The 9,825-nt window shown below is 36.5% G+C and overlaps 1 protein-coding gene across 1 annotated transcript; it reads right to left on the reverse strand.

Moving 5' to 3' along the window:
- Positions 1–3,591: 3,591 nt before the first annotated feature.
- LOC115955017 (transcription elongation factor 1 homolog) lies at positions 3,592–6,942 on the reverse strand. Its single transcript, XM_031073040.1, has 5 exons — positions 6,768–6,942; positions 5,629–5,755; positions 4,340–4,410; positions 3,979–4,000; positions 3,592–3,881 (listed from the first exon to the last, which is right to left on the reverse strand). The coding sequence occupies exons 2-5, from the start codon at positions 5,739–5,741 to the stop codon at positions 3,821–3,823; spliced, it is 267 nt and encodes an 88-aa protein (XP_030928900.1). The 5' UTR covers positions 5,742–5,755; positions 6,768–6,942; the 3' UTR covers positions 3,592–3,820.
- Positions 6,943–9,825: the final 2,883 nt, after the last annotated feature.

Below are 9,825 nucleotides of genomic sequence, written 5' to 3' on the forward strand. Positions count from 1 at the left end.
TGTGATTGATATGATTTTGAGGCTAGTATGGTCTTGAGATTTCGCATGATAGAGTAGGGTCGTGAAAGAAAGGTATTAGAGTAATAGGTCTCGAATTTGTGAGATATGTTGATCAGATTATAGGCTTGAACATTAGGTTGATTAAGAAGGGGAAAATAAAACTTTTGGAGATTTTTAAATTTCTCAAATGTTAACGATCTCAAATTTGGAGAGTTTTTAGGTTATGGTGGGTTGAATTTAGAGAATAATAGTGCGATTTCTATGACAAAATATCTTTTGGAGGGAGGGGGATGTATGTAATGCCCCAATTGATGCTAATTTGGATGATATGATAGCAAACTTGGTACAATTGGTATCAAGATTAGTTGCTTTGTATGATTGATATGATTTTAAGGCTAGTTAAGCCTTGAGATTTCACATAATGAGTCTTAGATTCTAAGAGCATTAGCATCCAGGTATTTTAAAATATATATATATATATATCTATTTTAACACACAAAAAGTTATTTTATCCGTTTTAAAATATCATTTTACAACTCACACTACATATCATTTCTTATTTTTAAGACACAACCTATTATAATAATATAAACTACCCAATAAAATATTATAAATCAACAACTAATCTCTCTTTTCTCTCTCTACCTCTCCATCCCTTTCTCTCTCCAACACCATCGAAACAAATCCATTGAAGCCAACACCACCAATTTAAACCCAAACCCCACCCACCCACAACCCACAGTGGTCAATCCACACTGGTGGCAAGGAGAGAGAGAGAGAGAGAGAGAGAGAGAGAGAGAGAGAGAGAGAGAGAGAGAGAGAGATTAAAAACTATTAAAAAAATAAACACTTGCTACAGCTACAGTAACATCTTATAAGTAAGTTGTTGTAGCTGGGTTGCAAAAGTTTTTAGGAATAACAATCCGAAATATGCTTAGAGTTTTGCGGTTAGGTGGTTTAAAATGGCAAATTGGGAGTTTTAGAACTCCCAATGCTAACAAAATGGTATCAAAGCAATATCTCTTAAATTCGTGAGATATGTTAATTGGATTATAAACTTGAACATTAGGCCAATTAAAATAAATAAATCATTTTTTTTTTTCGAGGCATTTATGTTTCCAAAGTGTAAATCACAAATTTTTAGATTGCCATAGCTACAGTAACATCTTATAGGTAAGTTGTTACTGTAGCAGGGTTGCAAAAGTTTTTAGGAATAACAATCCGGATAATGCTTAGTTTTTGTGGTTAGATGGTTTTAAATGGCAAATTGGGAGTTTTAGAACTCCCAATGCTAACAAAATGGTATCAAAGCAAAATCTCTTAAATTTGTGAGATATGTTAATTGGATTATAGACTTAAACATTAGGCCAATTAAAATAAATAAATAAATTTTTTTTTGAGGCATTTATGTTTCCAAAGTGGAGATCACAAATTTTTTTATTTTTCAGGATAGAGTGGGTTGAATTTAAGGAATACAAGTTTGATTCTTGCTTTTAAAGGGAGAGTATGTAACAACCCAATGGTTGTCAACATGGATGAAATATTTGCGAAGGACATTGAATTATTCACTCCTATAAGAAGAGTCATCCCTCCTCTCACAAGAGGAAGGAGGACTCTTCATGTGTATGAATAATTTTTTGCAAAACACTAATAGCACAAAGTAGATAAAATAAGCAAAAAAAAAAAAAAAAAAGAAAAAGAAAAGAAAGGTGATGAGAGAAAGGTCGAGGGGGTGGGGTGGGTAGAGGGACGGAGCTCAACCTCAATTAATGAGTTTTGGAACATTTTGGTCAATAACTCCTGCCCGTTGGTCATTTTTAGATGGGTAATAGGACAACTGGTCCCTCAAATTTGTCAAGGGATTAGGGAGGGGAGGTTCAATAGTGAACAATAGAGGAAATTGTTTTACACCACATCGAGTCACATCTTTTTGGTCAAGTCAGCACTTTCTAGACTAAACCAACAACACCCCACCCACACCCCACCCCCCCCCCCCAACACACACACACACACACACACACAAGCACCCAAAAAAAAAAACCATTATGCTAAAAGAACGGTAGCATAACTCCCTCCCTAGCCTGTTTTAAACTAAGCCACTTTTGATTGTTAAACATTCCCATTTGGGAATGCAAATGTAAAGCAACTCCCATTGTTAATAAAAAATAAAAAATAAAAAAAGCACAAAATACTATCTACATTTGAGGATCCAAAATGCAAAAAATTTATAACTTGAAACATTTAAAAGTTAAAAACTCTCAGTGATGCTTCCTCATTTGGGTAAAGTTTGTTACAAACTTACAACAGTGGATTTTGATTTTGTTTCATTATTATTATTTGGGGTTTTGGTGGTTGATTTGGGTTTGTTGGGCAATGGTTGATTTGTGCTGGTGGTGGTTGGACTAGGTTGGAGGTGGATTGGTTTTGGGTTTTGGCAGCAGCGGACGATTTGGCCATGGGCTTGGTATTACTTAGTAGGGGAGAAGGTCTCTCTCTAAACTAGTTTAGAGAGAAACTGTTCAAATTCTTTGTATATATTTTTAATTAGATATGAATTTTGAAAATCTAATCATTGGATTGCATGTTCTTATATATCCTTCATACTTGTAAAATTTCAAGAAGATGAAAGACCAATAGCTAACTCATCAACAAATGTTTAAATTTCAAGTTTTTGTGATCTAAAATTATGCATAAAAAATAAGTTCATTGACTGAATAGTAAATAATATCTTATTTGAACGAAACTTAACATGCGTGTTAAGAACATAAAGAACGTGCAATTCAAGAATTATATTTTCAAAATTCACATTCAATAAAAAGATATATGATAAGTTTGAAGGATTTCTCTCCAAACTAGTTTGGTGAGAAACCTTGTTTGTAGGTGAATTACAGCAACACCATTGTAGTGGTGGCTTCGACATTGAGGTTGTTGTGGCGGTCGTTGGATTTAATGTTGTGTGATCTCAAATTTGGATTTTTTAGATATGGTTTTTTTTCCCCTTTTTTTTAATTGCGTCGGCATGCTCCTGTTATTTTGGGTAGAAAACATATTATTTTAAGAAAAAAGTTTGGCTATAAACTTGATTGTAACCTTAGGCTACAACTACACTCAATATCTTTTTATTGAATATGAATTATGACAAATCCACCATTAGATTAAATTTTCTTCTTATAGCCTCTATACTTGCAAATTTTCCAAAAGATTAATAATTATGTTATCAATTAAATGTTTAATTTTCAAGTTTTTGTAGTCTAACATTATTCATAAAAAATAAGTTTACAAATTGAATAGTAAATAATATCTGATTAATATGAAATTTGACATATATATTAAAAATATATAGAGCATACAATTTAATAGTTAAATTTTCAAAATATGTAGATACTAAATATGTTAATTTTTTTAGTGGAAGTTGTAATTATTGAATACAAGTAAGTTTGTAGCCAAACTTTGTCCTTATTTTAATGTTATGGAATGCCAAAAAAAAAAGTATTGTTAAGTGAGAATGAAAAAATAAATAAAATGCTTTTTTGGGGAAGGTAATGCTCCTATTGATAAAGCATGACTTAAATGTTTTACCCAATAACGGCATTATCTGAAACAACCCCCGATTAAGTTAGAAGATTCATATGTTTACCAAACTGTCGTCTAAAGTATTACAAACTTACTATACATGGAGAAGTCCTATATCGAATTCAGAAATATGGTGACCTCACCAACGAGGTCCTCTCAAGACACCCAGACACAGTAGCTACATACTTTTTGGTTTGCTCTCTCTCTTCCAACAGAGAAACAGCATTATTAACATCTTAATGGCTTCCTACGCACCATCATCTTCAAGGTTGTTGACCCGCTCACATTCATCAATCCATTCGCTATATCTGCAGTAAAAAGATATAGTATGTGTGAGATCATAGGATATCAGGAAAAACCAATTCTCTAGTTTTGGATACAATTCATATAAAATTTTCAACTTACATATCTATGGGTTCGGTTAAAGCTGCAAAAACAAGATAAAAGAAAGATTAGTCCCCAATGATATTATTTGTCAAAAGGATTACAGAAGAAAGCAAGTGAAAGTCAAACCAAATAAGAAAAAGGCCAATCCCCAGGAAATAAATATAAACAGGTCATAAATTCAGTTGGATTCAGCAAACATTTCAAGGAAACCAAGAGCCATTTTGATAATCCACACACATAAAAAGTCCTGAAACCATAGAAATCGTGCATGCACACACACCGTCCCTGTTTGGGAAGACTTCAATAGCTTTTTTTTAAAAAATAAAAAGAAAGACTTCAATAGCTAATTCTCCAAAGCCAAGGATAATAGTGTACGTACCTGTTATAGTTGTACTAAAACTCTCTTGGCAGATCCCACAAAGAGCTTCTCCAATCAAGTTCTTCATATCACTGAAACAAAATATAATTTCAGTTCCTATACATACTATACAAAATTTATGTTCAGGACCACACAAACTAAACCAATCATGGCCTTTTGATTGAAATTTACTGTCTCATGATAAATACAAGTTTTAATAAAGAAACAATTAGAGAACTAGAAGTGTAATGATTCATCATCCTCTATGATATGGAACAAAAACTCCATGCCTCAAACAAACTCCAAAGATACAACTTTCTTCCTGTCACTTGGAAGAAAAAAAGCTCTCCCAATAAGGGAAAGAATCGTATAATAATATTTAGAAATAAGTTAATAACATATATCACATTTAACATCTGTTTTTGAAAACTAACACCATCTCTCACATATTCAAGCACAAGGATATTATTTTAACAGCAAAAGAAATTAACCAAAAAGAAAAAAAGCATGCTTAAAGCTTTGATTCCAGCTAACATTTAATTTGAGTGCTTGGTTGCATACCCTGCTACCAGATTGAAGAATTATTAGGCAGCACAAGAATTTCAATGCTATTAAGGATATTTACCTCATGTTAATAATAAAATTCCCACTCACATTTTCTAATTAATGAAAATTATGCCATGAAAATAAAGATGGAAGAATTATTTTTCCCTCCAAAAATAACACAATGATGATAACATTTCATCAAGTTTCAGTTGGGTATGATACAGCAATTCAGTAGATGTAAAATATGGACATCCAGTTGATAGATTTTTAACCAGAATTTGAGCTGCCCCATTTTCATAACTTTTTGTTTTTTTTATAGGTAAATGATCCATTGAATAAGCGCAAAGCACAACCCAAGTAGGAAATACAACTTAAATTTTGCATGTGTCATGAACAATCTCAGCAAAAGGTGCATAACAAGAAAGGCAAACTCAATAAGATGGAAACACTCATCAGAACATCCCCCCCCCCCCCCCCAAAAAAAAAAAATGGTGAAGATGACACAACATAAAAATAAAACTCCAGAAGTAAAGTGAAAGATGTCAACTTGTCATATAACAATGTTTCTCCCAAATATTCATTAGTGTATATCTCTGTGAAAAGTAATTTCATCATAAAAACGAACTGGAAAACAGCTGAAATGAATTTAAGAAGCGCATATCCATATAGTCCAAGAAAGCATTCCAAAATTATATTTCAATCAAAACAGACAGAGCCACAAAACATCATGTACCAGAGGGAAATGAATCTTAATAAATACTAACATACGACATTCGACACTGGTTCCATGATTGCAGAAGGGGCAACTGAAGACAGTATCAAGCTTGTCCATTCGCTTCTTTGGTGGAGGCTTAGCCTTTGACTTCCTTTTCCCCATTTGTCAGCTCAAATCTATTTGACATCAATGATTCAACATGTTACTTCATGTTTTACAACACCAAACCATGGGACCAAAAGTGAAGAATAAACAAAAATGAAATAACATCAAGTAACATATATAAAAAAAGCTGCAGATTTTCAAGCTTGTAAAATGCCCCTAATCAGTGCTTCAAGTCTTCAACTAGCACCTTCTCATTAGGAGTTTCCTTCTCTAATATTTATTTTTGATAGATCCCATCTCAAATATTTATATTATTTTTTTGCCTACCACTCCATCATTACTAAACCTAGAATCTTCAACCATCAGAATAATAACTCAATAGCCTAACCGCGAAGGATATTGCACTTGCAAAGGAGATATATACCCAGTAAGGATTTATCAACAATGATTGAGGATCAAAAACTTAACTTAAAACATATATTTAAATCAAGGAATTACCAATTTAATCAATCAATAAAAGGGGAATCCAAACAAATGAGCAATTAGGTATTTTGATAGATCAAACAAATGGGAAAAATTAACCAATCAAGGAAATCTCCAAACAAATTCGCAAATTTCATTTTTTAAAAAAAAAGAAACATTAGCAATTGAGCAAACTTATTTAGGGGACCCTAAATTTATATTATAGAAAACCCACTTGGCATACAAGCAAAATTACTATTTCCACTTAAATTTAAAAAAATAAAAAAAAGGAGTAAGTTTTCTAAACAAGAAATCCCTGATTGGCAGTGAGTGTAAGTGAGATATAACTTGTTGATCATTCAAGAAACAAGAATATCCAGTCAAATTAATCCTAACTCACTGAGAACCATACAACAAAAGATAAGGCAAAATACCCAGAATTTAAAATCCTCCGTTTTCTTGGGAACCAAACGGAAAGTTAAAACTTTTAGTCAGAGTAGCAGAAAGAAAACAATGAAACCGTAGGAAAAGAAAGCTAAGAAAAGATAAAGATATAAAACAAGAACTGAAACGGCAGCTTATTGAATAAATCCGGGGGAATGGAAGTGGAAGGAAGCATACCTGAAAAATCAAAAACAGCTTTGGAATATATGGTTTCGGTTTGGTTTGGTTTAGACTCTACAGAATTTTGACATAGCAGTAGCAGATCAGGGAAGGAAGCTTATTATGCTATACTATACTATAATACCTTCTTGAACACACACTTTTTTTTTTTTTTTTTTTTTAATAACTTTTGTTGTTTTTTTTTTTTTTTTGGGTAAAAAGGAATATTTGATTAAAAGACTAGGGAAAATACAAAAGCTCAGGACAAAGCCTGTTTACAACCAGCCCCTGACAATCAACTAAAACAAGAGGCACCAAGTCCACACGCGGACAAAAGAAGGAATTAAAATCTAAACATTGACAGCTACCTAAGTAAGCTAATCTATCAGCATATCTATTAGCTTCACGATAGATATGCTTGAAGCTGAGGTGGGGAATCTGAGAAGCTAGATGTCTACTGATGACGTTGAAAATTGTCACCAATAGATCACACCGTACTCGCGACTCAAAGCGAACCTGCACGACAAGAACAATCGAAGAAAACCTTTAGAGAGCACCGGTGTAGTGCCGGCCTAACACTCTCCGAAGGTCAAGTCAGAATTCGTCGTTTTACTTTTTAGAGCGCAAGAGAGGGTCAATTAATCTTACCTCGATTTCCGAGAATGTCGGTCCTTTTATAGTGGTGGAGAGGTGGCTTTTCTTCTTGACCTCCAGATCTTTCCAATGTGGGACTATAGTGGTGGGGAGTAGGCTTTTCTTCTTGACCTCCAGATCTTTCCAATGTGGGACTCTGATACCAATTCTCCAAAATGTGGTGAGCAACGATTTCCCTTTTTGGATCTTAGTGTTTTTCTAGGCGATAGAGATTTCGGATCATGGGCCCATACTGCGTCTGTCAGCGATGGGCTTTCACAGCGCATGGGACCATCTTCACATAGGTCCAACAGTCCCAATCCGTCAGGCCCATTAAGGTAGGCCCAACAGGCTCTATATTTTATCATCTTCAGTTGGCCCCTTCACCCCAATGATCCGTCTGTTTTTTGGGTCAAAGGATCAATGGGGTGACGATCCTAACGTAGGGGCATGACGGGTATTTTTATGACGGAAAGGTATCCGTGAGACCAAGAAAGATTAGACTGATTGACGGATACATGCAATATAGGATGACGGTTCCAGGCGGATCAACCCGTCAAAAGAAGATTCATTAAGTTGACGGTTACATGAAGGGTACAATTTGTTGATGTGCCCTGACAGGTTGTCAACATTTATTGAGCCTGCCGCATGTCAATCTCTGAGTGGCCGTTGTATAGGATCGAAGCGTCGCTTCGTCTTCCGTGCATCTCCTATATATATATCAGGCGCCTTACTTCCATTTTCACAATTTTTAACAAGAAATCGACTGTCAGAGCACTCCGTCGTGGACGAGAATCTACCGATTATAACAACCGTCACCCTTAATCCGCCAAGTGTGGTAAGTATTTACTTCAATACATAATCAAGTTACATTTCCGTCCATGCATTGTTGTTAGGCTTACTATACCCGTCAATGATTTCAAACCCGTCAGTCTTAGGTTTTATCGTCAATTGTAGGAAATGTCTAGTGCGTCAAGTAACCAGTCGGTGGTTCGTGACGGGACGGAATACGAGAATGTATACCCGTCCGGTCATAAAGACCAAGAGAGCCCCGGCGAAGATAGGAGTCCGTCCGCCTCCTCTTCGTCCTCTACAGATGAGGATGTGGAGATAGTTGAAATAGAGGGTTCTGATGACGACGAGAATCAAGCACTGGAGTCCGTTGTAGGTGCTGATGGACTGAGGAAGTTCATCATGTTGCCAGAGTGGACAGTGCATAAGTTCACATCCGTCATCAGGGAGAAACATTTCAGCACTTTTAGAATTAACTTCCAAATCCCGGACTACGTTTCCATCCGTCTGCCCCATGTGTCGGAGAAGTGTTACTATGAAGGGGTAGAAGGTGTCGGAATATACGAGCAGGCGTTGAAGGCAGGACTTCGGTTCCCCCTCTCTACACTTCATAGGGAACTTTTGCACTACCTAGGGCTGTCCGTCACACAGATATCCCCTAACGCCTGGAGAGTCTTCATAGCCATGGAGATTCTCTATGGTGCATGGTCGAACGGAGAGAGGAGACTGACGGTCCGTGAATTTCTTCACTGCTACCGTCCAGACGAGATTTCTGGGTCAAGGGGGATGTATAGTTTTGCTAGTCGGAGCCCCTTGTTGAAGGTGATCTTTGAGACCCCAGACTCAAATAGAGACTGGAAGAGTCGTTACTTCTTCCTGGAGGGTAACAGATGGATGAACCATCCAGGGGAGACGGAGTACCTGCCCGTTGACACAACCTGGGCAGTGATAAATCAATTGCGTATGCACCTATCTTAGTTTTGTTCTGCTTTTCATATCCGTCCATTTTTATGTGTATATTCTGATCGTCTTTCTCTGTAGGTAGACGGCGCCCGCAAGTTAGCCTTGAGGAATTCAGTTTCCTTGAAGAGATTTGCAGAAAAACTAAGCCGGAAGAAAGGACCTGGGCCAAGTTAGTGAACCCAAAAACAATACACTGGTATTGTGACGGTCCAGAACCTACTCGCGAGGCCATTGCATACGACGAAAGAATACACAAACGTGAGTCCGTCAACTTTTACTCTTGAATTTAGCTTTTCATTTGAGTAAAAATCTTAATCCGTCCTGTATTTGCAGAAATGGACGACGCAAAGAGAAGGGCGATGATAAAATCACTAGCCGTCGAGCAAAAGAAGACGGGTGAAGTTGTGGTTCCTAAGATACCGGGGTCGTCGGCTAAGAGGAAGCAGCCGCCAAAGTCTGACCGTCCATACAAGCAGCCGAAGGTTTCATTGGAACCCGTTGTGGGCTTGATGGCTGAGGGTGTTAAGACCGTCACCCAAGCCAAACATGGAACCGGTAAGGGCCTAATGCATGCCCCACCCGTCAACGAGGAGAAGCCCCCTTCCCTTCTCCGTGACGACTCGAAGTATGCCTTGGAGAAACTTTCATCGATAATTTCCGCAGAGGATTACGAGGATCTGGGGAATCA

The sequence above is a fragment of the Quercus lobata genome, chromosome 8 (assembly GCF_001633185.2).
Source record: "Quercus lobata isolate SW786 chromosome 8, ValleyOak3.0 Primary Assembly, whole genome shotgun sequence".
NCBI lineage: Eukaryota > Viridiplantae > Streptophyta > Magnoliopsida > Fagales > Fagaceae > Quercus > Quercus lobata.

Excerpts from the sequence above, each read along its gene's own strand:
- LOC115955017 (XM_031073040.1), bottom strand. The coding sequence starts at position 5,741 with ATGGGGAAAAGGAAGTCAAAGGCTAAGCCTCCACCAAAGAAGCGAATG. Across the intron at positions 4,411-5,628 it reads ACCAGTGTCGAATGTCGTAT|TGATATGAAGAACTTGATTG; the intron begins GTTAGTATTTAT and ends ATTTTGTTTCAG. Across the intron at positions 3,882-3,978 it reads TTAACCGAACCCATAGATAT|ATATAGCGAATGGATTGATG; the intron begins GTAAGTTGAAAA and ends TTTTTACTGCAG.